This window comes from Dendropsophus ebraccatus, chromosome 4 (genome assembly GCF_027789765.1).
Source record: "Dendropsophus ebraccatus isolate aDenEbr1 chromosome 4, aDenEbr1.pat, whole genome shotgun sequence".
Lineage (NCBI taxonomy): Eukaryota > Metazoa > Chordata > Amphibia > Anura > Hylidae > Dendropsophus > Dendropsophus ebraccatus.
Window position 1 is genome coordinate 46,242,054 of NC_091457.1, and position 27,153 is coordinate 46,269,206.

At 40.8% G+C, this 27,153-nt stretch overlaps 1 protein-coding gene across 1 annotated transcript in view; it reads left to right on the forward strand.

The window, feature by feature from the left end:
• The window catches only part of LOC138789278 (leucine zipper protein 2-like), a 152,399-nt gene that overhangs the window by 20,814 nt on the left and 104,432 nt on the right, over positions 1–27,153 (forward strand). Inside the window, exon 6 of the mRNA XM_069967881.1 lies at positions 1,167–1,229. Within this exon, the coding sequence (XP_069823982.1) occupies positions 1,167–1,229 (63 nt within the window). The remainder of the gene's footprint in view (positions 1–1,166; positions 1,230–27,153) is intronic.

A 27,153-nucleotide genomic window follows, 5' to 3' on the forward strand; every position in this document is an offset into this window, starting at 1 on the left:
TTTAATAGAAATAAGTTACAAATCTCTGGCACTTTCTGGCACCAGTTTATTCAGAGAATTTTTTTTTCACCGATTCTGGCTTCCAGTGACAACTGGAATTAAAGCCAAATCAGATTAAAGCCAAATCATGAGACATATAATTTTAATGAAGGGCCTGCTTGCAAATGTCTGGAATAAAAGCATAGACATATAAAGTAGTCTTCAGGATCCGTGACCATGTTAACACACTACAAAGAAACCCCCCTGTGTTGTCAGATGCTGCAGACATGTGTTACTTCTCCCCCCTTGACCCTTGTACTCTGTTTCCAAGAAAAGAGGACACATGAAGTAAAATAACTAATCTAAAGAAAAGACTGTATACATACTGTAGGTGATAATAGCTGTAGACAAAAAAACAAACAAACAAACAATAGTTTCAAATTTTATTTATGAATCAATTTAAGGCTAAGTTCACTCAACATATCTTTTCTTTTAATCGTGTCAGTTGTTGCAAATTGCACCAACGGCCGTGATTAATAGAAATGATACATTGCATTAAAGTCAGAGGGAATCCTGGCCAGAGTGTATAAACATAGTATACAATCCGTTTGAGATTACAAGCGGCCGCACAGAAAACTGACATGTTAGTTTTATGCAGCTGCCATTCATTGAATAGTGGCTGCATAGAACTGTCAGTTCACACAATGGAAAGTGCGGCTCGGTCCGAACTTTCCATTGTGTGCTATGTTGTATTGGGAATGCGGGCGCATCCCAATTCAACATAAATGAAGTTCATCGGGCCAGTACTGCAGTAATGTCCGGGATGATCTTCACTGACACCGGCCGTTTTGTGACATGTCCAGGTCAGAATGGCCGGTGTCATACAACGTGTGAATCCGCCTAAAATGAAATTATGATGTTTGAATGGTGTAGGTTTTAACATTTGTTAGTTATGTTCATTTTGAACACAGTGTAAAATAGCTTTGTATTTATCTCTTCTTAGACTTTTATTCCAGTTACCTGTAATTTAAGGTATCAAATGGTAATGTTGTTTGATGTCTTTTTGTCATTTGTCCAGTAATGTTATTTGTCTAAAATCAATAGATTTTATTATCTTATTTAAAACAATTGTCTGATTATTACTATAGATCTGGTTGCAAGTATGAATATATGTTATATTTTTCCAGATAAATTTCCTAAAGACCGAAATGGAACGTAAAAGTAAAATGATCAGAGATCTACAGAATGAGGTACAGTAAATACTGTTTATATTATAAAGGTTATTTAGTGTAATTTGCTTATCAATAAAACTGCAACAGTGTCTATTAGAGATGAGCGAAGCGGGTGGACTCGAACCCGAACGTTTGGCTTTTGATTGGCTGGGGCTGCTGAACTTGGATAAAGCTCTAAGGTTGTCTGGAAAACATGGATACAGCCAATGACTATATCCATGTTTTCCACATAGCCTTAGGGCTTTATCCAAGTTCAGCAGCCACCGCTAATCAAATGCCGAATGTTCGGGTTCGGATGGACTCCAGCATGCTCGAGGTTCGCTCATCTCGAGATTCTATCAACTTATATTTACAAGACATATAAAACTGATCCATAACACGTGAATGTGACATGTATTGATCTTATATTTATATTTTATACATATGTTTCTATATATTTTTATGTGTTCTGTATCTTTGTGAACTTTCTACTTTTTGGATAAACATGGTCATGGGGATCCAATGGACTCTGGGTCTCCTGAATTTATAATTTTACTCATGGAAAAATGATAAGTAAACCTTCGCCAGGTCTGAGCTGGTGTAGGGTTCATTCTGTGCTCACCGGATTTATGTAGAGGTATTGCTCCTCTACATAAATAGGCCAAGCATCGTCAAAGTGGGGGCAAAGAACGCCAAACTTAATAAATGTCCCACATTTAATTTACGAATATGTTAACAAGAACATATCAGATCATACTGAACATCAAATGTAAAACTAAAATTGTGGTAGCAAATATGAATAAAGGCATAGGTATCTGAAAGTAACTTTCTGCATGCCCTTACCTGCCATCTAGGAGACCATTAGTTATGTGAGTGATTGGTCCATTAGTGAACTATGGTATAATTTCTCTTTAATTTTTTTTATGATTTAAGTATGTTTATCAATGCCATATCGGTGAAGGTGAGCAAATCTGGTGTTTAGCTGTTTTAGTGTGGTTCATCTATACTTACCTTTCTGTGCTCCCCTTGTGTTCTCTTCCGATGTCTTCAGCCACCTCCAGCCTGCTCAGGCAATCACTGACTGAGGAACAGCACAGCGGTCAGTAATTTGCTGAGACACAAGAGTGACAGCCCGCACAGCCAATCACTGGCCGTGTCACTATTCCTCCTTAGTGACTGGCTGAGTGGAAAGTGAAAGCCCACTCAGCCAATCACTGACTGACTAAGAAGGGACAGCGTCAATCACTAGCCACAGTGCTGTCCCTCAGTCAGTGATCGCCTGAGCAGTCTGGAGGCGGCTGAAGATGCTCTGGGGAGAGCGTGGACAGGTGAGCAAACCATCTTTTATTATTTATGAATTTTTAGAACAAACCTTGCAAAATTTTGATGATAGTTTCATATCGGTACTTTTTTAGGACCATGCTGGTCACATTTGTAGGCAACTGTTTATTGACTATTGTATGATGGTGTATTCTGCTACCAGTACCAGTACCAAACTAAACAAAATGGAAAGTACTAATCCCAAGCTTCAAATAGACACTTTATTCTTAGACAATGGGTATTTCTTCCATATTACTATGTCATATTCTGGGAAGAAGCTTACCTTCTTCCATTCTTTAAATTATTTAATGACAGGACATACTGAATGTCATTGACAATTGAAAAAAAATATTTTTTGTATTCCTGGGTGGATTTTTTTTTCATTTGCCATTCTCAAACATGTATGAATGTCCATATTTTTTATTTTTATTTTGAAACAGTACAGTGCATTTTATTTTCTACACAAGCAACATTTACTGCATAGATGGGAAATTCATACCATACCAAGAGAATTTATTAAAGTGTATCTTCCACCCTTAAGCTAGGTTTACACTAGATTTGCATTCACAGGTCCATTGGAGATCCCTTCATATGTCTGGGGGAAAAAAAAGCACAGCATGTAGTTTTATTTTCCCTTGTAATTTGACAGACACTATGACAGAATCCAATAGACCCAATTATAAGTCAATGGAAACAGTCAGGGGCTATTGGTATCTGTCATGTGATGGATCCAGCATTGCTGTCATTTGTGTTTTTCTATTCCTTTAATGGAGAAGAAAACTTAAAATGTAAATGCAGTTCTGAAATAAGCCCTTACTTATTTGGGCTAACTTCAGCACTAATTCTTCTGCTGGACGACACAGTGTTGGCCCAATTTTATTAGTAGAAGAGCTGAATGGAATTGTACAACTGATAATATTAGTTTCAATTGTTTCAATATTAAAAACAAAATGAGAAGGTTTTTTTCTTTGATTCATCAGGGTTTGCAATAGAATTCTCCTTCCCTTCAATGTTGAATCATTTTGATTCAGTTGATAGACCAGGCTTGCTTTAGTCAAGGAGTCTCTTGGAGTCACTTCTCCATACTACCAACAATAATTACTATCTATCAGCTTACTGTGAGACACATTAGAACTCAATTGACGGCATACTGCTGGAGTTCTAATGTGTATTAAATAAAGGATGTTTTTTGTATTCATTAACCACAATTGTAGGATCTTAACTTTTTGATATAGTTAAGACATTGATGCATCCCTTCAAGGGATGTGTAAACATATTTTTTTACAAAATAAGCAATGCATTACTGCAAGACACTTTAGAACTCTGGCGGTATTCGGTCAACCGATGTTGTCAGTTATATCAAGGTTCAAAAATCTATTTTTTTTTCTTATTTACCACTCAAAGCCATAAAATGCTATACTATTTGGATAGGTTTGCATGTAGTGTTTTGGTCAGATTTTTTTTTTACTAAAACCAGGGGGGGGGGGGGGGGGTTGAGCACTGTAACTTTTTTAAAGAAACAATAGAGGTAGTCCAGCTCACCACACCTGCATGTAATTTCTCCTCCTCAGGTGCACGGAGGTGCGAGCTTTCACCAATTTCAAACAACAAAAGGAAAGATTCTAGCACTGAAAGTCAAAGGCAAATTCTTTATTGTGACACCGTAAAAAACTATAAAAACCTGACAGTAGCTAGGTACAGCTGACGCGTTTCGATCTATACAGATCTTAATCGTAGCATGGGTATGTACTATGTAATACAGCTTATATAAATAATGCATATACACAGTAACACCTCCTTCCTGATCACACCCACCCACAAGGGGAGGGGACTCATTAACCCTTGCAACAAATATAGGTATGAGTAGCATATCATAAAATCCCATATAAGTCCAAAAGAAAAAAGGGTATAAAAAGTAAAGAAAAGAAAGAAAAAACACGTAGGAAAAAATGCATCAAAAGAAACATACAGGAAAAATAATAATATGGCAACATCTACATAGGTCAGTATTGGTATATCAGATCGTAGCGATGGTTCAGACCCGCAGGATGTCTGGTCTTTAGGGTGAAAATCCAAATTGCCTCGCGGCTAAGAAGCAACTTTCGTCTGTCTCCACCACGAGGGGGCTGGAAAAATGTTCAATGCCAGTGCCAAAAGCTGCGTAAATCGCCCTGGTGGACAGAGGAAAAGTGCCTTGAGACCGCGGAAATGTTGACCATGTTCACATTATTATCGGACATGTGTCTGCGCATGCGTTTTTTGAGCGCACCTGTGGTACAGCCAACATATTGTAATTGGCAACTTTTACAAGTGATCAGGTATACTACAAAGGTGGTATTGCAGTTAATAAAATTTTTAATGGGAAAAATAACCCCCGATGTCAGGGACTTGAAAGTGGTTTCAATTTGCATGTAAGAACACATTTTACAGATATTGTGTCCACATCTGAAATTACCAGTAGTCTGTAGCCAAGTTTTGTTTTTTTGTTTTTGTTTCTGGCTAGAGAACATGCTGGCTGACAGACGTTGACCCAAAGTCTTTCCCTTACTGGGTACAACAGATGCACCAAGACTCAAGATGTCATGCAGTATTTCATCATGATGAAGAATTTGTAAATTTTTATGAAAAATACGCTTCACATCATTAAAGTCTGTACTGTAAGGTGTGGCCAGTGCCACAGTGGGGGTGTTCGAGGGGTCTCGTATTTCTGTATCTTTAGATATTAAGAGCGTCTCCCGAGAATGGGCAGACACTTTTTTTTTCCCCGCCCGATCCAGCATCCAACCACTATAGCCTCGTTCACTGAGGCGATTCAAGACTTGGTCTTTTTGCTGCGGCCATTTGTTGAGGTCTGAACAGTTACGTTTGGCTCTAATGAGCTCGCCCACAGGCACTGCTTCAATTGTATGTGGCGGATGGAATAATTTTGCATACAAAATTGTATTGCCTGATGTGGGTTTATGATAGGTAACTGTTTCCACTCTATGATCGGTGTTGTTTCCTGTGAGTGTGAGATCCAAGAATGAGATACTGGTTTTGTCCCACTGTAATGTAAATTTCAGATTAAATGTGTTTGTGTTGAAGTACTCTCCTAGGGTGGGTATGGCTGCTACATCACCAGACCAAATGAGTATGAGGTCATCGATGTAGCGGCCGTACCACACCACCGACTGCAAAATGGAGGAGTCTGTCTGAAAAAGATAAGTGTTTTCCCACCAGGCCATAAAGATAACTGCATATGAAGGTGAGAATTTCGGACCCATACTGGCACCAGATATCTGCAAATATGTGCTGTCAAATTTAAAAAAATTATGTGTTAGCAAATATTCTACCACCAATAACACCAATATAATGTATTCACGTAACTCTGACGTATATTGGTTGTACTCTTGCAAGAACCAGTGCAATGCTTTTAGGCCTAAATCATGTGGTATACAGGTATAAAGTGATGACACATCACAAGAAATCCAGCAGTATTCAGATTGCCACTTTATATCACCAACAAGATTTAGGATAAGCTTGGTATCTTTGATATAGCCGGAATGTTGGGTATAAGTGGTTGCAAGAGAGAATCAACCCAGTACCCCAAGTTCTCATTCAAAGAACCTATGCCGGCCACAATGGGCCGCATAGGCAGAGGAAATTCATTCTTGTGGATTTTAGGAAAAGAATGAAAAATCAGGGTCCTGGGGTGATCCGGTATCATATGTAATTTCTGATTCTCAGTATAAACACCTAAATTGTTGCCATGTGTGATGAGTCCTGTTAGAATACTTCACGTTGCGGGCATAGGATTAGAGGTGAGTCGGCGATAGGTATTACTGTCAGACAGCATGTCCAGATTGAGTTTTTCATATAAGCCTGCATCCAGCACAACAACATTCTAGTTGAATTCTAGTTCTCGAAGGGCCTGCTGCTGTGCTGGCGTGAGATTGGAGGGCAGGGAGCAGGACCCCGCATGCAGATCTGTAAGGTCTCGCTCCATGCCTTCCTGGAACACATCAAGGGCAGAAACCCTTGAATTTAGGGGGTAAAAATCAGGATTTCTTATGGAAAAATTAGTAGACATAGCGATTTCATTAGATACATTACTCGTAGCATTAAGATGTTATAAATGAGAAACAATTTTTTCATCGGCAAAAAACAAAGATTGATATCTATTTCTGTCAATTGTATGAAAGTCACTTGAGGCATTAGTCTGTATGGAAGAGACATCAGCTACATTTGTTACACCGGGAACCGCACTGGTTTGTCCATTCTCACTGCTGCGTTTGTCAAAATGTCTTCTAACGGTTAGCTGTCTAACAAATCTATTTACATCCAATATGGTATTAAATAAATTGAACCGTATTGTAGGAGTAAATGATAAACCTTTCGACAGTACCTGTAGTTGTGCTGCGGTCAGAATGCTCCTTGAAAGGTTAATCACTTTTAGCGTTTCTTCCCCTGACGTTGGGGATATCGTGGTCCTCCTGCGGTGCTTTCTGCCTGCCCGCCGCCCACGTTTTCTGAAGCATTATTTTTCCTCCCTTTTGTTTTCTGATTAGATTTCTTTTTTCTGCTGTCCTCCTCCGTGATTGCAGAGCTTTCAAAGACCGTGGTGTTATCATCTGATTCACCTGCGGATGTAATGTCTGATAGTTCATCCTCTGTGTCCGCAAAACTGACATGTCCAAAAGACCTTTTAGTAGCACGTTTTTTTCTTCTTAGTATGGATTTTAAAGCTCCAGTCGCATCTTTTTTTGCGGTTCCACGTGTAAACAGTCTCTGTGCGATAGTCCTCTGTATCTCGTGCAAACTTGTTTTTTTTATGGAAACAATTTCTGTTTTAAGCTTGTTGATGTTATCCTTAATTTTAGAGTTCAAGTCTTTAAATTCTTGTATGTCCGCTTTATCTTGTAATGTAGTTTGTAGGTCTTTGATTTCGGTTTGTAAGTCTTTTAGGAGTAGCTCCTCGTTAAAGATGATATGCCGCATAAGTTTCATGGAGCTTTCTGAGAGGATCTCGTACCAGCCCGTCATGAATGCTTCAGAAATAACAGTGGTTGGGAATTTTTTTATTCTTAAACCTTGTGGAATCATATCCTTGCCCACATATTTTTTGAGACTTGACAAATCCCACCACACTTTACTTTCCTTCACAAGGAGTTTTTCCAATTGATGCAAAGTATCCACAAGCATAGGGTCAGGCTGATCTTGCATAGTAAAGATCTCAGCTATCATATTCAAACATTCATTATTATCGTCTATCGGCTTGAGACTTACATATGACGTTGAGGCCACTGATGATGTTGGCAATGCCTCCATGACTCGGAGGGCCAGGTGGTCCGCTGCTACGGTATCACGGAAACTATTTTGAGGACTGCGGTCGTGTGGGAGCACGGTAGAAAATCTCCAGCAGACTCAATAGAGGTAGTCCAGTTTACCACACCTGCATGTAATTTCTTCTCCTCAGGTGCACGGAGGTGCGAGCTTTCACCAATTCCAAAAAGCAAAAGGAAAGATTCCAGCACCGAAAGTCCAAGGCAAATTCTTTATTGTGACACAGTAAAAAATAATAAAAACCTGACAGTAGCTAGGTACAGCTGAAGACCAGACATCCTGCGGGTCTGAACCATCGCTACGATCTGATGAACCAATACTGACCTATGTAGATGTTGCCATATTATTATTTTTCCTGTATATTCCTTTTGATGCTTTTTTTCCTATGTGTTTTTTCTTTTTTTTCTTTACTTTTTATACCCTTTTTTCTTTTGGACTTATATGGGATTTTATGATATGCTACTCATACCTATATTTGTTGCAAGGGTTAATGAGTCCCCTCCCCTTGTGGGTGGGTGTGATCAGGAAGGAGGTGTTACTGTGTATATGCATTATCTATATAAGCTGTATTACATAGTACATACCCATGCTACGATTAAGATCTGTATAGATCGAAACGCGTCAGCTGTACCTAGCTACTGTCGGGTTTTTATTGTTTTTTTACGGTGTCACAATAAAGAATTTGCCTTGGACTTTCAGTGCTGGAATCTTTCCTTTTGCTTTTTTAAAGAAATGCCAGTCACACTTTTTTCAGTGCCAGTTGACCTGTTATTTCTCCGTATAACTTCTAAATTGAAAATGATTCTATGACTATGTTCCCACAACATCTTTTGTTGTCCGTTTATAATTTTTTAAATTATGTATGTCATTTAGAGTCCAAATGACGTCAGTTATTTTGAGGATTGGCCACCCGTCAGTGCAATAACAGCAGCTAGTTCTAATTTTAGTTTGGGTTTACTAATTAGCGTCTTTAATTGAAAAGTCCATTGAATTTATTAGTAAAAATGGAGAAAGTACTGTGAAAAAAGTAAACATTGTGTGTAAACAACAAAAAGTAACGTCAACTGTTTGAAAAAGGTGTCTGAAAACGCAGACGTCCACGCAGATAACGTCCGTCATTTTATACATCATGTGCATTGGACCTCCATCATTTCTTTCACTTCAATGTATTGCTTGCAGTCAGTTAATTTTTTTTAAATGAAAAAAATAAAAAATAAATAAAAAATGGACACCTTTTTTCTTTTTATGACATTGTGTGACCATAGCCTAAAGCTGTTTTTTTTTTTTTTTTTTTTTCATAATAACTTAAATTTGAGTAATGAAACTAGTCTTCATTTAATTTATTACCCCTTCAAGACAGTCCTTTGATGCAAAAAAGTCCGGGTCAAATTAATGCAATGTTCCTCCCCGCCTTCTAAGCAATAGTGCTTTTATTTTTCCATCTACAGGGCTGGTTGGGGTGTCATTTTTTGTGCCATGATCTCTAGTTTTTATTAATATCATACTGGTGTAACAGAAAACTTTTGAGCGCTTTTTATTTATTTATTTTTTTGTGATATATAATTTAATAAAATCAGCACTCCTGGTACGTTTTTAGTTTATTTCCGCTTACGTCGTTTACCGTGCGGGAACAATAATGTTATATTTTAATAGGTCGGACAATTCCACACTCTATGATATGTAATATGTTTATTTATTCATTTATTTATTTATATTTTTATTTTTATAATGGGCAAGGGGGTCTTTTAAACTTATTTTTTGGGGGTTATAAAGGTTATAAAGGTTTTTTTAAAGGGGTAGTGCGGCACTAAGATATTATTCACAAAATAACACACATTACAAAATTATACAATTTTGTAATGTATGTTATGTATGTGAATCGGCCCCTTCCCCATGTTCCCCCACCCCGGACCCGGAAGTGTAGTGTACCATACATACCTGACACGCGTCGTCCCCATCCCCGATCTTCTGTCAACGACGTTATCTTCTGGATGCCGGACAAATCGTTGCAGCCGTCCCTGATGACGGCCCCCCTCTGCCGCGTCATCGGCTGTTCAGCTTGCTCAGCCAATCGCGGCTGAGCAGTTGATGACGCGTTAAGCAGCTGATGACGGAGTTTACCCCCACCTGTCGGTACATGCGAACAGGACCCCCGCAGCACGGTTGCGGGGGTCCCGATCACTCAGTGACAGATGCTTGATCTGTCACTGAGCACCTTAAATGCCGTGATCACTGTAGATCACGGTGTTTAAGGGGTTAATGAGAGCCAGCTGCGGGATCGCAGCTGGCTCTCATTACCTCCGGCCTGGACTTAGTGATGTGAGTGGCAGTGCTCTCCCTGCAGCGCTCCCACTCACATCAAGAACCCTGTCAGTCAGGAACGTATATATACATTCCTACTGCATGGTGTGTGTAGGAACGTATGTATACAAGTGATGAGCAAATAGTGAAATATTCGATATTCGTACGAATATCTCCCGAATATTCAAATATTCGATCGAATATTCGATCCCATTAAAGTCAATGGGAACAAGTATTCGATTATTGAAAAACATCTATTCGACCACTTGGAGGTAAAAACCGGAAGCTGGGGGATTTGAACGCTTATTGAATATTTATCGAATATTCGGCAAACTATTCGATAATATTCGATAGATCGAATACCTTACTATTCGATTGAATATCTATTCCATCGAACAGTATTCGCTCATCACTAATGTATACATGTTACTGACGTGAAGGGGTTAATATCATTAGTATTCACATAAATCTATGCTCCCATATCCTACTCAAAAGCTTTTAAGCTATATTGTCATTGCATTTATACAAGATCAATGGCAGTTTCCTTAATTATCAACTATTTTAGATTATGGTTTGTATATGCATTACCATGAAAGAACCTATTTGCATTTCATTATATCTCAATGAAAAGGAGAGCAAAAGAAGACAATGTCCATTTGCTTGTCTACTTAACCATCCCTTACACTTTTATAAATCACTCTTTAGAACTTTTCTAATTCAAGAACCTGAAATGTTCATTAATGCTTCCATTTTAAAGGACATGAATTCATCAGCTTCATGTCTAGGCCCAATGACATTCGGGTCATTCGTATCTAATAGAATCTCAGAGTCATGGCTTTAATATTGAAGAAGCATATTTTGTCATGATTTACATTTTTGCAATCAGCCCTTATAAATCAATGTAAACCTGGTAGTCATAAGTGTCAGATTTGTTTTACAATTCAATTTTAGCCCAATTCCCTGAATAAGTTTACTTTTCATTTCAGTCAAGTGCGAGTTCTAGAAGGCTTAACATTTATTATATATTTATGTACAGATTTAAATGATTTCTGAATAATCTAGTTCAATATCAATTGATGAAATTTATATCACTTATTTGAATGAATGAATGAATGTCTGCCTATCTAATAATGCCGTCACATTCTTTGCGCTATTATTTCTATTACATTTAAATTATTGCATATTACCCATACAGCATGTTCTTAGTATATCTGTCCACCTCACCACTCAACCGGCGCGTTTCGCGTGATGCTTTATCGATATACATCAGGTCTTATCACAGGTGATCTTTGTATGGGATATCCTCAAAACATGACCTGTTGGTGAGGCCTGAGGACTGTAATTGAGAAGCACTGGAATAGAGTAACCAGCAAACAGTTGTATTAAAAAAAAAAATCATACACACATACCAAGAAAACTGTATAATATACAACAGTCAAAAATGGAAAGACAAAACAACACTACAAATATCTACGTAATTTCCCCTAACTTTTTTCCCCTCAACCTACACTGACAAGAAAAGTAAAGGTCCTTTTACACACAGAGATGTCTGACAAATTCTTGAAGCCAAAGCCAGGAATGGATATAAAAAGAGGAGAAATATCAGTCTTTTCCTTCACCTGTTCTCTATTTATAGTCTGTTCCTGGCCTTGGCTTCAAATATTTGTCAGAAATCTGTATGTGTAATAGTGCCCTTAGCCAGCTGCTTAATCCTTAGAGGACCGGGACAATTTAAATTTTTCCGTTTTCATTTTTTCCTCCTTGTGCTTAAAAGGCCATAGCAGTTGCATTTTTTTTTTACCTAAAAACCCACATGAGCCCTTATTTTTTGCGCCACTAGTTGTACTTTACAATGACAGGCTGATTTTTTTCATAAAGTACACTGCAAAAGCAGAAAAAAATTAGATGTGTGGTGAAATTGAAAAAAATATATATATTTTTTTATTTGGAGGGTTTCTGTTATTACGCCGTTTGCCCTGGGGTAAAACTGACTTGTTACATATTTTCCTCACGTCGTTACGATTACAACGATATGTAACATGTACAACTTTTATTTTATCCGATGGCTTTTAAAAAATTCAAACCATTGATAACAAATATATGGTCCTTAAAATCGCTCCATTCCCAGGCTTATAGCGCTTTTATCCTTTGGTCTATGGGGCTGTGTCAGGTGTAATTTTTTGCACCATATGTGTTCTTTCTATCGATACCTTGAATGCACATTTGAGACTTTTTGATCGCTTTTTATTACAATTTATGGATTTGATGCGACCAAAAATGCGCAATTTTGCACTTTGGCATTTTGTTGCGCTTACGCCGTTTACCGTGTGAGATTAGGAATGTGATAAATTATTATTTTGGGCAATTACGCATGCGCAGATAAACATGTTTATTTATTTTTATTTATAACATGGGAAAAAACTTTTTATTAATATATATATATATATATATATATATATATTTATTTATTTATTTATTTATTTATTTTTTAACACTTATACTAGAAGCCCCCCCAGTACACTGATATCTCTTTGAGATCTATGCAGTATAGCTATACTGCATAGATTGGTAAGATCGGCACTCGATTGCTTTTGGCTGTTGCAGCCGAAAACAACCTAGTGCCGAGTTGGGATCAGTGCCACTACAACGCAGACCCCGGCCGGGTAGGAACTCCGCACTAGACACCAGGGATAAGGCTGCAGTATGTATTCAGATGCAGCTGTCAACTTTGACAGCTGCATCTGAATATTTAATTAGCGGGCACTGCGATCGGACCATTCCCGCTAATAGCCGTGGTTCCGGACTACATGCAGCACCCAGGACCGTGGCGGTTCAGAGCGGGGTCGGCGCGCGTCTCCGCTCTGAACACCCCTAGGCGGCCCAGGACGTACGGGCTACGCCCAGGGTCATCTAGGGGTTAAGAAATACCTGTGCCCTAAACCTAGACTGATAAATGCAAAAAACCAAGCAGAAGGCACTCAAATCCATTATAACATAAGACAACACTAAAAGACAATAAAACATTAAAGCAGAATAAGCAACTCTCAGTGACATTCAAAACCAAAAATTGCACTGAAAGATGCACTATGTGGTTGTCTTTTCAATGTCTTCTCAATGATCGGTCCTGGGGTCCGTTACGCAGGTGATACAGTTAATGTCCTGAAAAACAACTTTTAAACTTGCAGCCCTGTGTCAAACTGGTGAGGCCTAGATTGTGTATGCATTAGGCTGGCACAACCTCTCTGTCCCTCCTCCCTGCCCTCTTAATCATTAGGAATGCTCCGGCCAGGTATTCTCCTATTCCTCACTTGTCTGAACACTGCACAGGTGCCTTAACAATCCAACCCATGTGCCGTGCTAACACAGGTGATGAATAGTAGAAAATCTGCCTGGAGTATTCCTAATGATGAAGAGGGTGGGGAGGAGGGACAGAGAGGTTGTGCCAGCCTAATGCATACACAATCTAGGCCTCACCAGTTTCACACAGGGCTGCAAGTTTAAAAGTAGTTTTTCAGGACAATACCTGCATCACCTGCCGAACGGACCCCAGGACAGATCTTGGATTAAAAGCAGCTATCCAAAGGTACTAGTGGTTTTGGGGGGCGGGGGGGGGGCAGATTGTGGGTACAGAGTCACTTTAAAGGGTCTTTCCATACCCAGAAAAATTATAGTTCGCATAGGGTGGTGTAAAAATGAACCTCCCCTGGCAGTAACTTGTCAGTGCTGCTTCTATTTCAACTCTGGCTGGTGGTTGGCTGAGTGGGGGTGGACAGACTGCGAGTGGTAGTGGCAGAAACTGAATATGGTGCAGATGGGATGTACAACTATAAGCGATCATATATGAAAAGACTTTTATGAAAAGAGAGACTATTACACTGAAAAATTGTAGGATACATTTTATTTTATTTTGAGACATTTCATTTATTAGTCTACCAGGTGTATTATACTGTGACAGGTCTGTGTGAAGGAGATTAATTCTGACACACCTGTCAGACTAGCTGGAACATTTTCTATACCTTCTCATGTTATTATTATTTCTGTATTGCAGTTCTTAGCTTTCAATGTATGATTTATGGCTGGTGCGCAACAGAGATGAGTAAACCTTTCACTCGAGTATTGGGGTACTCAAAAGTACTTGCAACTCCAACAAATATTGCATGGTGGTCGAATAAAATTGATAGGTATACACCCCTGCCCCCGGCATGTTTGGCAGCTTTAATTTGCCAAAGAAAACATGCAGGGAAGGGGCTGGAAGATCCTGCTATACAGCCGCTATGTTCACTGCAGGCATAAAAGGGATTGTCCAGCGGCATCAGGTCTGCTGAATATACATAAAACCCAAGTCTGAGTATACATAAACCCAGTTGGAAAGAGGAAGTGTAGAGCTTAGTGTGGTAGATAGTTAGGCGAATATCTTCAAAGAACCAAGGATCCCCAAGGCCCTCCTTTATATGTAATGATGGGTGTATGGGATTGCCTCTTTCCTTAAAATCTCTGGCAGCCTTAGCACTTAATAAATTGTTTTAAATGTGAACTGGCTTCTTTTTAAAGTGTCATACTAAAAAAAAAAGAAAGAAAATCAAACATAAAAGACATATAAAGTAGCAGCATTTCTATGTCTTTTCTGCTAGATTTTATGTTTATATGACACTTTAAAAAAAAGTCGGGGTGGGGGTGGGGTGGGGGGGGGGTCGGGAGGGGGTGTGTAGGGGGCGGAACAGGGGGCGCAGACTCATAGTCCGCGCAATTCATTATTTTTTTCTCTTAAAGTTATACCGAAAACCTACTCAAGCCCTCACTGGAGCGCACGGGATATATGTAGAGGCAGTCCACCTCTACATAAATCTCCATAGCGCTGGAGATGCGGGGACATTTTTAAGTCCAGCATAAAAAAAGTCGGACTTAATAAATGTCCCCCATTATGTGTAATAAATTTCCAAACAGCACTTGCACTTTTTAGTTTGCCTCTTCGGACCTGTGCCCTTTATACCTGACGCTAAGTGGAAGGAGGTTTTATTGTCTACAATGTGGAACGTGAACTGTGGCTGACTTTAGAATGCATATACTCTGGTAAATATTACTCAGGACAGATACAGTGTGATACTGGATGAAAAACAGTCACAAAGAATATATTTGTCACCTGATTTTTTAAAGCTTACTTTAAAAACAAAGAAAAACACAGCTGCCCCTTGAATAAAATTTTACTCTGGGATCATATCCTATGCTACAGCTAATTTATTTTCTGAGTAGTAAGTTTAATCTTGTAGAGCACTGAGCAGGAAGACCCATTTATGCAATATTCCTATACGAACCTAAAAAAGGTTTTAGGTATTTTAGGTATTTCTCCTCTTCTGCAATATCAATCAATATCCTAGAGGAGAACTCAAAATTTAATTTACAAAGTATTTTAGGGTTATTCCCACTTCCTCTTTTGACCTTGCACATTGTTTGAAGATGGTTACACTTCCTGGTTTCTTTGGTGGGCGTTCTCCTTTACTATGATTGGTCCTCCTTACCAGCAGCACCAGGGCTGGCTTACTGCAGAGATAATTGCAGGGAATAGCAGGGAAACTTGTACACGATGATCGGAATCGTTATAACAATCATTTTAGAACATTTTCGAATATGTAAATGTACACAACTGAGCAAGTTTCCTCCCACGGATTTGAAAGAGCCATTGAACGTGTGAGGAAGGAAGGGCACCTCAGGTAATGTATAAGCCATGTTCACTACTGACATTACTGTGATTGGCTGTACGATTAGCTTTGTTACGACCGTCACGTACATGAGATGAAACGCGATGCTGAGGCAAATTTTCTCACAGTCTATCCTGATTCTTGTGCCATTCAGTAGGGAGAGTTAAACAAGCAGGGAAAGCATCTGAATTTATTTAACCCTTTAAGGACGGGGCCAATTTTCGTTTTTGCATTTTTGGTTTTTCCTCCTTGTGTTTAAAAGGCCATAGCACTTGCATTTTTCCACCTAGAAACCCACATGAGCCTTATTTTTTGCGGCACTAATTTTACTTTGCAATGACAGGCTGAATTTTTGCATAAAGTATACTGCGAAACCAGAAAAAAAATCAAAGTGTTGTGAAATTGAAAAAAAAAAACACATTTCTTTTATTTGGGGGGAATGTGTTTTTACGCCATTCGCCCTGGAGTAAAACTGACTTGTTATTCATTTTCCTCAAGTCGATACGATTAAAATGATACATAACATGTATAACTTTTCTTATATCTGATGGCCGGTAAAAAATTCAAACCATTGTTAACAAATATACGTTCCTTAAAATCGCTCCATTCCCAGGCTTATAACGCTTTTATCCTTTAGTCTATGGGGCTGTGTTAAGTGTCATTTTTTGCGCCATGATGTTTACTTTCTATCGGTACCTTGATTGCGCATATACAACTTTTTGAAATTTTTCTGGATTTGATGTGACCAAAAATGCGCAATTTTGAACTTTGGGATTTTTTTACGCCATTTACCGTGCGAGATCAGGAATGTGATTAATTATTAGTTCGGACGATTACGCACGCGGCGATAGCAAACATGTTTATTTATTTACTTTTATTTAAAACCTGGGAAAAGGGGGATGATTCTGACTTTTATTAGGGGAGGGGGCTTTTTACTTATAACAATACTTTTATTTTTTTTTACACAGATACTAGAAGCCCCCCTGAGGGACTTCTAGTATATACACTTTGATCTCTCATTGAGATCTTTGATGTATAGTAATACAGCAAAGATCAATGAGATCTGCACTTGTTTGCTTTCGGCTGCTGCAGCCAAAAACAAACGAGTGCCGAGCCGAGGACGGCACCATCTTTGAGTGGTCCCCGGCCAGCATCAGTAACTGAGATCGCTCCTCAGGGACAACATCCCGGAGGAGTGATCTCCTCAACTAGACACCAGGGATAAGATGCGTCCGATAATCGGATGCAGCTGTCATGATCGCCGCGCGGCCCCACTCTGAACACCTCTTACGGGCGCATGACGTACGGGTACGTCATGCGTCCTTAAGAGGTTAAGCAGCAATATTCACAGTGGGAGTTAGTGTAGGGAGGAAAAGCTGCCCGAGGAGAGCTTAGAACGTTGTTAAATTGTCTGTGTAGGGAGTGGGACAGAATCCACTGTTTAGGCACTATAAGGATTCATTTCTTAACCTTGTAGGGATCAGATGTCCCCAGTGAAAAAAAACTTAAGAACCTGACAGTTCTTTCTTAGGGTATATATATATATATATATATATATATATACTGTGTGTATATATATATATATATATATATATATATATATATATATATATATATACACCCCATTAATCTTTTTGTCTGGCTCTGCTGTGTGCCAGTAATTGCAGAGTGTAATTAATACACAGTAGTTTATAAGTCATTGCGAACATACGCACGGGCAAATAAAATATACGCTAATGCTAAGTAATTGCTATTAAGTATTTCACGCTTTGCACCTGATAATCTGTACGGATTTGAGCAATGTTCGTGAATGTTTGGTGAACACGAGCCACTTGCAACAATTTTTTTTTCCTGATCTGAACCCAACATTGGATGTTCGCTCATCACTACTCATGACTTCCTAGATACTATGGTATGTCTAACTTCCATTCAGCGCATGAACACAATTTGTTTATACCTTCTTGGCGGTACAAAATAAAATGTAAATAAAATGCATTTTAAGTATTGGGAAGAAGATCTAAAGTAACACTGGAACAGAAAATTGATTATTTCTCCCAAAATGTTTTGTGTCTGAAGTTATTCTCCCTGCTGAGAGATAAAAAGAATATTTTTTTATTTACATGTAAATAACCGTAATGCTTGTAATGTAACAACGGTGGACTTTCATCTCATGCACTGTACAATTCCAGAAATGATTGTGCACTAGATAAAAAGCTGCCCTGCAATCATTACTGTAGGGAGGAAAACAAATCAAAAGATGAATATAAAGATAAGATGACAGCGAGGGAAGGAAACAGAGAGATTCAAAGGAAAGCAGCATGTTAGAGAAAAGCCCAAGTGAGTGCCAGCAACTTTATCCTTGATGAGGGGTCCAGGGTATATAAAGCAAAGAAATTACAGCAATCCCAGTAGATCCAATCAAAAAAGTGGTTTATCCATCTGTGTACTGTGAAATATTGCACAGACATGAATGGTACATTTTTGATTAGATATTGAGAGGGCTAAAATAGCAATAAGACATATGGGCCAAAAAAGACACATATGCACCAAGTTCAACCATGGTGGGGAAAAGAAGGATGAAGGGAAGGTGTATAAGGGGGATAAACAGAGGGGATGATAGAATTTTATACTCCCATGTAGGCATTAGGCTGAAGCTACACAACAATTCCGGGACATGGTGCCAAAAAACACTGTGTTGCGCTGCCTGATCGTGCGGCTCTGCCCAATGTTTAAGTCAATGGGGTCACATTGTTACCCAGAAGTGAGTGAGTGAACCGGCTGATGCTCGGGTTCGTATAAACCTGAACTATCGGCTTCTGATTCCCACTGTCTGCCCTCTCCATGGAGAGGGTGGATACAACCTTGAGGACCTCCTGCAAAACTGGGATACAGCCAATAGGCTGTATCCCAGCTTTCTAGGCGGTCCTCAGGCTGTATCCACCCTCTCCACGGAGCGGGCAGACAGAGGGAATAAGAAGCCGATAGTTCAGGTTCATACAGCCGGTTCGCTCATCCCTAGCCACTACCCCACAGGCACAAAAAAAACATATATTAGATGACAACATATAATTCAAAAACGCTGTGGCACTCACCTGGAAAACCTTTTCATTATGTTTTTCAGTGCTTCAAAATCAGAAGCAATCTCCCAGAATAAGGACTTTAAGGCAAACACATCAGAATCTTAACTCGTGAAAATAATGGAACATCCTTAGATGCATATTGAGCTGTATGCAAAGTAGTCTGTGCAGTACCTCCTCTACTTTTCAGAGGAGGAGGCCACCATTGTGCCTGCTCAGCATCTACTCCGACAAGCAGAGACGATGCTACAGCCTACTCAACAAGGCTGGATTAAGGGAAGAACAGACAAAGAGTGTGATTACAGTCATTACAGTTCCACAGAGATTCAAACTATTTCCCCGCTGCTGGCATGATATTGATACATCCTGCCATGCGGGAAAACAGTCCAGGACAGGCATTCATCGTCTGTGTCAACCGTGTTTCATAGAGCGAACACAGAACATGTGAATGCGGCCTTAGTGTTGATGGATTAGTTCTTCAGGCTGTGAGATCTGATGAATAAAAATTCTACTTCACAATTCTTAAAGAGAGAGTGTAAACTGTAACTATACACAGTAATTGAGAATGAACTAAGACATTCTTGCCCAACAGGCAGCTGTTAAAGTTATCTCTTCTCCTGCTGGGGATTAGTAATGTGCCCTCATTTCTCACAGGCATATCGAGAATACTGAGAGGTTTACTTCTTGGTAACTTATAAAATGAAGCTTTGTAAGCTCCATCACACTGCTCCAGACTGTCCAGACACTAAAATCTGGAAGGGTCACTTGCTAAAAGAAAATTGAAGGGAAAAAAAAACATATAAAAGACATCACTTGAAATTCTTACCAACAGGAGAACAGGAGCTGCTGTACAAAAAAAAATCTAAATGGAATAACATTGTAATCTTATCCATATGTGCATATTGAAAGTTACTTTCCATACTTTTATCTTTGTATCTTCAGTTAGAGGCAGTGCTTAGTCCCACTCTCCTACCAGGACATCAGCGTTTAACTGTCAGTTTGTATACTATGTATCATGAGCTTGAAAAAGGGGTCTGAACCCCGAAAAGCATTGTTTTAGAGACCAAATTAACCAGGTTTAAATTACCTGCATTGGAATACTTTGTATGGAACGCCAATCAACGCATGTCAAAAGGTTTCATCTGCAATTCCTGGTTAACTCCGACAATCGCACATGGCTTTGAGTATGCCTTCTTCCCCGTGCCCTACTTGCTTTGGCCAGTTGGAATCTACGGCTGCTCCTGTACATCCACCTCCACTGCTAGTACATTAGATATTGTGATCTGAGTACAACATCCAAAAGTAAGAGAACCCATTGATTTCTCCTTTTCCAGTGATTAACCCCTTAACGACATCGGGCGTAAATTGACGCCCTGATGCCGGTAAGGGAGTTCAGAGCGGGGCCGCGCGGCGACCCCGCTCTGAACCACGGCGGTCCCGGGTGCCGCGTGTAGCCCGGGACCATAGGTATTAGCGGGCACGGTCCGATCGCCGTGCCCGCTAATACAGTAATCAGATGCAGCTGTCAAACATGACAGCTGCATCCGATTACCGGATTCAGCCATTCCCTGGTATCTAGTGGAGGAGATCGCTCCTCCGGGATGTTATCCCGGAGTAGCGATCTCCGTTTCTGAAGCCGGCCGGGGACCGCTCCAAGATGGCGCCGTCCCCGGCTCGGCACTGGTTTACTTCCGGCTGCAGCAGCCGAAAGTAAACGAGTGCCTATCTCATGAATCTCGATGAGAGATCAAAGCACTTATACTAGAAGTCCCCCAGGGGGGCTTCTAGTATAAGTGTTAAAGTAAAAAAAAAAAAGTGTTGTTAATAGTAAAAAGCCCCCTCCCCTAATAAAAGTCTGAATCACCCCCCTTTTCCCAGGTTATAAATAAAAGTAAATAAATAAACAAACATGTTTGCTATTGCCGCGTGCGTAATCGCCCAAACTATTAATTAATCACATTCCTGATCTAGCACGGTAAACAGCGTCAGCGCAAAAAAATCCCAAAGTGCAAAATTGCGCATTTTTGGTCGCATCAAATCCAGAAAAATTGTAATAAAAAGCGATCAAAAAGTCGTATATGCACAATCAAGGTACCGATAGAAAGAACACATCATGGCGCAAAAAATGACACTTCACACAGCCCCATAGACCAAAGGATAAAAGTGCTATAACCCTGGGAATGGAGCGATTTTAAGTGACGTATATTTGTTGACAATGGTTTAAATTTTTTACAGGCCATCAGATACAATATAAGTTATACATGTTACATATCGTTTTAATCGTAACGACTTGAGGAACATATATAACAAGTCAGTTTTACCCCAGGGCGAATGGCGTAAAAACACATTTCCCCCAAATAAACAAAATGCTTTTTTTTTTTTCAATTTCACCACACTTTGAATTTTTTTCTGGTTTCGCAGTGTAGGTTATGCAAAAATTCAGCCTGTCATTGCAAAGTACAATTAGTGACGCAAAAAATAAGGGCTCATGTGGGTTTCTAGGTGGAAAAATGCAAGTGCTATGGCCTTTTAAGCACAAGGAGGAAAAAACTAAAACGCAAAAATCGAAATTGGCTCTGTCCTTAAAGGGTTAAAGATTCCACCCTATGGCGCCTTGCTTATTATTTCTCTAGCCTAAACTGTTCTTTGATTAGGATATGCCGATTTTTACTATGATGATCCTTAAAAGGGAAAAGCTAACAGATTCTTTGTTTTTTTGCAGAATGGTAGGTCTCAACACATGTGAACCTGAAAATCAGAGCAAAAGTTTACCTTTGGATAGTGATTGCTTATGATTTATAACTGTTCCACTACAGTTACAATCAGAAAAAAAAACATCCCTTAACCCCTTAACGACGCATGACGGGTATACCCGTCATGTGGCTGTTAAGGGGGATCAGAGAGAGCTCCCAGCGTGCGCCCTCTCAGCAGCCCGCGGTCCCCAGTTGCTATGTGCAGCCAGGGACCGCAGGTCTTAGCCGCCGTGGCCTATCGCCGCGGCAGGCTAATTAACTATTTAAATGCAGCTGTCAAAGCTGACAGCTGCATTTGAATAGTGGTGGTGGCCCCTGTCCCTGGTGTTTAGTGGGGGATCTCCCCCCCGTGATGCTATTGCAAAGGGAAGATTTGTTGTAATGAGCCGGCCGGGCTCAGCGTCGGAATGATGCTGATCCTAGCTAGGCAATCTATGTAGATGGTCTGCAGCAGACCATTATATTAGAGCACCTATCTGATGGATCGGTGCTCTGTTATATACACAGCATTGATCTCAATGGGAGATCAGTGCTGTGTATATAGAAGTCCCCCTGAGGGCTTCTAATTACTGTATGTGAAAAAAGAATAAAATGTTTTTATTAATAAATAACCCCTCCCCTAATAAAAGTCCAAATCACCCACCTTTTCCCATTTTATAAATAAAAATAAATAAATTAATAAACAAAGATGTTTGGCATCGCCACATGCGTAATCGCCTTATTTAACTCATGATCTCTCACGGTAAACCGCGTAAGCGGAAAACAATTCCAAAGTGCAAAATTGTGCATTTTTGGTTGCATCAAATCTTGAAAAATTGTAATAAAAAGCGATCAAAAAGTCGCATATGCGTAATCAAGGTACCAATACAAAGAACACATCATGGCGCAAAACATGACTCCTCACACAGCCCCAGAGACCAAAGGATAAAAGCGCTATAGGCATGGGAATAGAGCAATTTTAAGGAACGTTTATTTTCTGTAAAAATTAATCAATCAATTAATCTAAAAGTTATACGAGTTGCATATAGTTTTAATTATACTGACTTAAGGAACATATATAACATGTCAGTTTTTCCATAGGACACACGGCGTAAAAACAAAGCTCCCTCCCCCCAAAGACGCATATAATTTTTTTCTGCTTTCGCAGCATATTTTCTGCAAAAATTCAGCCTGTCATTGCGAAGTACAATTAGTAACGCAAAAAATAAGGGCTCATGTAGGTCAGTAGGTGTATAAATGCAACTGCTATGGCCTTATATACACAAGGAGTAAAAAACAAAAAAGCAAAAACGAAAATTAGCCTGGTCCAGAAGATTGGTTTTGCAAACTACCAGATTTTAGAAAACGAGGGAATATTAAAGAATTATATATTGTAGGGATCTTCCCGGGGGATGGTGTGTTTGGACACAGTTCAGACAGCAAACTTGGACTTATAAAAACAGCTGGGTGTTTATTAGCTGCATAAACAGTCCTCAACAGAAATGTAGCAATACCATGCTTTTCAGAACAAAACGAAACAAAAAGGTCCTTGCCCGTCTGGGCACTTACTAACACAGGTCTCCTATCTGACTCTTCAGTAGGCAGTATCACAGGGTATGAATAGGCCCCAGCGGCGGCAGTATTCGTTGCTCCCAGGAGATACAGCATGCAAGCTGTTCACCCCTGGCTGAGAGCAATCCCTTACAGACTGACCAGAGCTTTTGCCTTCTCAGGCTGATTGGGATCAGAGCTCACCTAATCCCAAAACCCACACTGGATCGAGGGGGAGGGAATGGCAGGTCCCACTACCAACCTACCCACCATTCCAGTAAATCCGGCCCGGAAAATTTAAAGAACAACTCAGCAGCATATCACTGCTGAGTGACAGGTCTCTTCCGGATTTACCATCTCCCCATAAGCAGTAGTCTGGGTGAGATGTACCTCCCCTCGAGCACTTTTCCTGTGACATGTCCACATATCCCCCCTCTCTTTTTCAGACCGGAGGGCTGAGCATTCTGTCCCCACAGACAGTGTACCCTTGATAGGGCGTCAGCATTTGCCTGTAACTTTCCTGGCCTGTGTTCCACTGTAAAATTAAAGTTTTGGAGGGATAGAAACCATCTAGTCACCCTCACATTTTTCTCCTTGTTCAGCTTCATCCATGTTAGGGGGGCATGGTCTGTAACTAACTTGAATTTTCTACCCAGCAAGTAGTACCTTAGGGACTCTAGGGCCCATTTCACTGCCAGACATTCTCGCTCAACAATGGCGTAGTTTTTTTCGGCCGGGGATAGCTTCCTGCTTAAGTACATCACCGGATGTTCCTCGCCATTCACGACCTGCGAGAGGACGGCACCTAACCCTGTATTAGAGGCATCTGTCTGGACCAGAAATTCTTGCCTAAAGTCAGGGGTAACTAGCACAGGTTGTTGACACAAGGCAGATTTAAGGCTTTGAAAAGCCTTCTCGGCCTCTGGAGTCCATGTCACCATTGCGGACTTCGCACCCTTTGTCAGGTCAGTTAGCGGGGCTGCAACTGTGGCAAAGTTTGGCACAAACCTACGGTAATAGCCCGTAATACCCAGGAAAGCTCTGACCTGTTTCTTTGTGAGGGGTTTGGGCCAATTCTGTATTGCCTCAATTTTATTTAGTTGTGGTTTCACTAACCCCCTCCCAATAATGTATCCCAGGTATTTGGCCTCCTCTAAGGCTAGTGCACACTTCTCTGCATTGATGGTTAACCCCGCACCACTTATGGCCTCTAACACCGCCTGGACCTTACAGAGGTGACTTTCCCAATCAGGGCTAAAAATGACCACATCATCGAGGTAGGCAGCAGAGTAATCCCGATGTGGTCGCAGGATCAAGTCCATCAACCTCTGAAAAGTGGCAGGGGCTCCATGTAACCCGAATGGCATCACTACGTATTGGAAGAGCCCATCAGGGGTGGAGAATGCAGTCTTCTCTCTAGCCTCAGGAGTGAGGGGGATCTGCCAGTAGCCCTTTGTGAGATCGAGGGTGGTTATGTACCTGGCACTACCCATTCTCTCAATCAACTCATCCACCCTGGGCATGGGGTACGCATCGAACTTGGAGATCTCATTTAACTTTCTAAAGTCATTACAGAACCTCCAAGTTCCATTGGGCTTTGGGATTAACACAATCGGGCTGGACCACTCGCTCTGGGACACCTCAATGACTCCTAGGTCAAGCATACGTTTTACCTCGGCTGACACCGCCTCCCTCCGTGCTTCTGGTATCCTATAGGGCTTAAGGTTTACTCTGCTTCTAGGCTCAGTTTCAATGTGATGGTGAATGAGATGCGTACGCCCTGGGAGGTCAGAAAACTTGTCTTTATTTTTCTGCAAAAACTCTTTAGTCTCCTGCTTCTGTGACACTGATAGAGTATCACCAATCTTGACCGGAGGGATTGGTTGTGACAAATGATTAACAAAGTTTGTCGCCACCAAGGATTCCCTGTCTTTCCAGGGTTTGATCAAGTTTATGTGATAAACTTGAAAAGGCTTCCTTCTACCTGGTTGGTGCACCTTGTAGTTGACCTCACTGATCTTCTCTACAATTTCATAGGGACCCTGCCACTTTGCTAAGAATTTACTTTCTACAGTGGGAACAAGAATGAGTACCCGGTCACCTGGGCTAAATGTCCTGATTCTGGCAGAACGATTGTAAATTCTGCTTTGGCTCTCTTGCGCCTTCTGGAGGTGTTCCCTTACTAGGGGCATTACAGTGGCTATACGGTCCTGCATTTGTGCTACATGCTCTATAACACTCTTGTATGGGGTGGACTCACTTTCCCATGTCTCTTTCGCTATATCCAACAAACCCCTAGGGTGACGACCATAGACCAACTCGAAGGGAGAGAACCCTGTGGAGGCTTGGGGCACTTCCCTAATAGCAAACATCAGGTAAGGTAGTAAGTGATCCCAATCCCGAACATCTTTTTCAACTACTTTCTTTAACATATGTTTTAGGGTTTTATTAAACCTCTCCACTAATCCATCTGTCTGGGGATGATATACAGAGGTACGAAGGTGTGAGATTTTAAACAGTTTGCATACATCCTGCATCACCTTTGACATAAACGGAGTACCTTGGTCGGTCAAGATTTCTTTGGGGATCCCCACCCTGGAAAACATATAAAACAACTCACGGGCAATTGTTTTAGACGCAGTGTTTCTTAGGGGTACAGCCTCAGGATAGCGGGTTGCGTAGTCTAAGACCACCAAAATGTACTGGTGTCCCCTTGCCGACTTTACACTGGGTCCCACCAAGTCCATTGCAATGCGGTCAAAAGGTACCTCTATGATGGGGAGCGAAACCAAAGGACTGCGGAAATGCGACACTGGGGCGCTAAGCTGACATGTGGGGCACGACTCGCAGTAATTTTTTATGTCAGCATAAATCACAGGCCAAAAAAACCTCTGGAGGACTCTCTCCTGTGTTTTATCTGTCCCCAAGTGGCCCCCAAGGACATGATTATGGGCCATGTCGAGTACCTGACGCCGGTACGACTTAGGCACCAGAAGCTGTTCCACAACCTCATCATTAATCTTAGTGACTCTATAGAAGAGATGATTAGTCACAGAAAAATGTGGAAATTTTTTCTCAGCTTCTGGTTCCTGAGGTACCCCATTCATAACAGTGACCTGCTCTCTAGCATTTTTGAGAGTGGGGTCCTGTAATTGTGCAGTACCAAAATTATCCCTAGACACCTCTAAGTCTGGAACATTCTGCTCAGTGGGAGGAGCCTCTTCCTCACCAGCCAGGACCTGCAAAGGAAAAGCATCATATTCCTCCTGTACATTTTTATCATTTACCGTGGGTAATGCAATAGACTTAGGGGTCTCCTCACTCCTTTCAGGGGATTGTTGTTTTCCCCATAGAGCCCAGAACAATGGAAAATCACGCCCCAATATCACATTATGCATAAGGTTTTTAACCACACCCACTTCATATTGTACAGTGCCTAGTTCAGTCCCGACATTAGCCAGTACTATAGGGTAAACCTTTGTATCACCATGTATGCACACAACGCTCATATGTCTTTTTGGCACAAAGTCCCCAGCCACCAGGCTGGCATGCACCAAGGTGACAAGGCTTCCTGAGTCCAGCAACGCCTTAACAGGGAAGTCATTGACAGTAATGTTGCAGACTTGTGGTTCAGTCTCTAGTCCAGGAACTGCAACACATGACGGCTCCGCAAATAGCGACTGACGCCGGCTAGCGTCACACTCCATGGGCTCAGTGGTAAGAGGGCAATGGGCAGACACATGTCCCGTCTCATGGCATCTCCAGTACTGGATAGGGCCTGGTCTCCTTGGCAGGGAGTCCTTTTTAGGGCCACTTAGCCACCGGGGACCATCACCAGTCTTTTGCCCCTGAGACACCTCCTGAGCGCTCTTCCCTCTATCAGCACCCCTCCACACTCCCCCAATAGATGGAAGTCTCTTACCAGATGATGGCACAGATCTGGCACTCCGGGGAGGTGACGGTG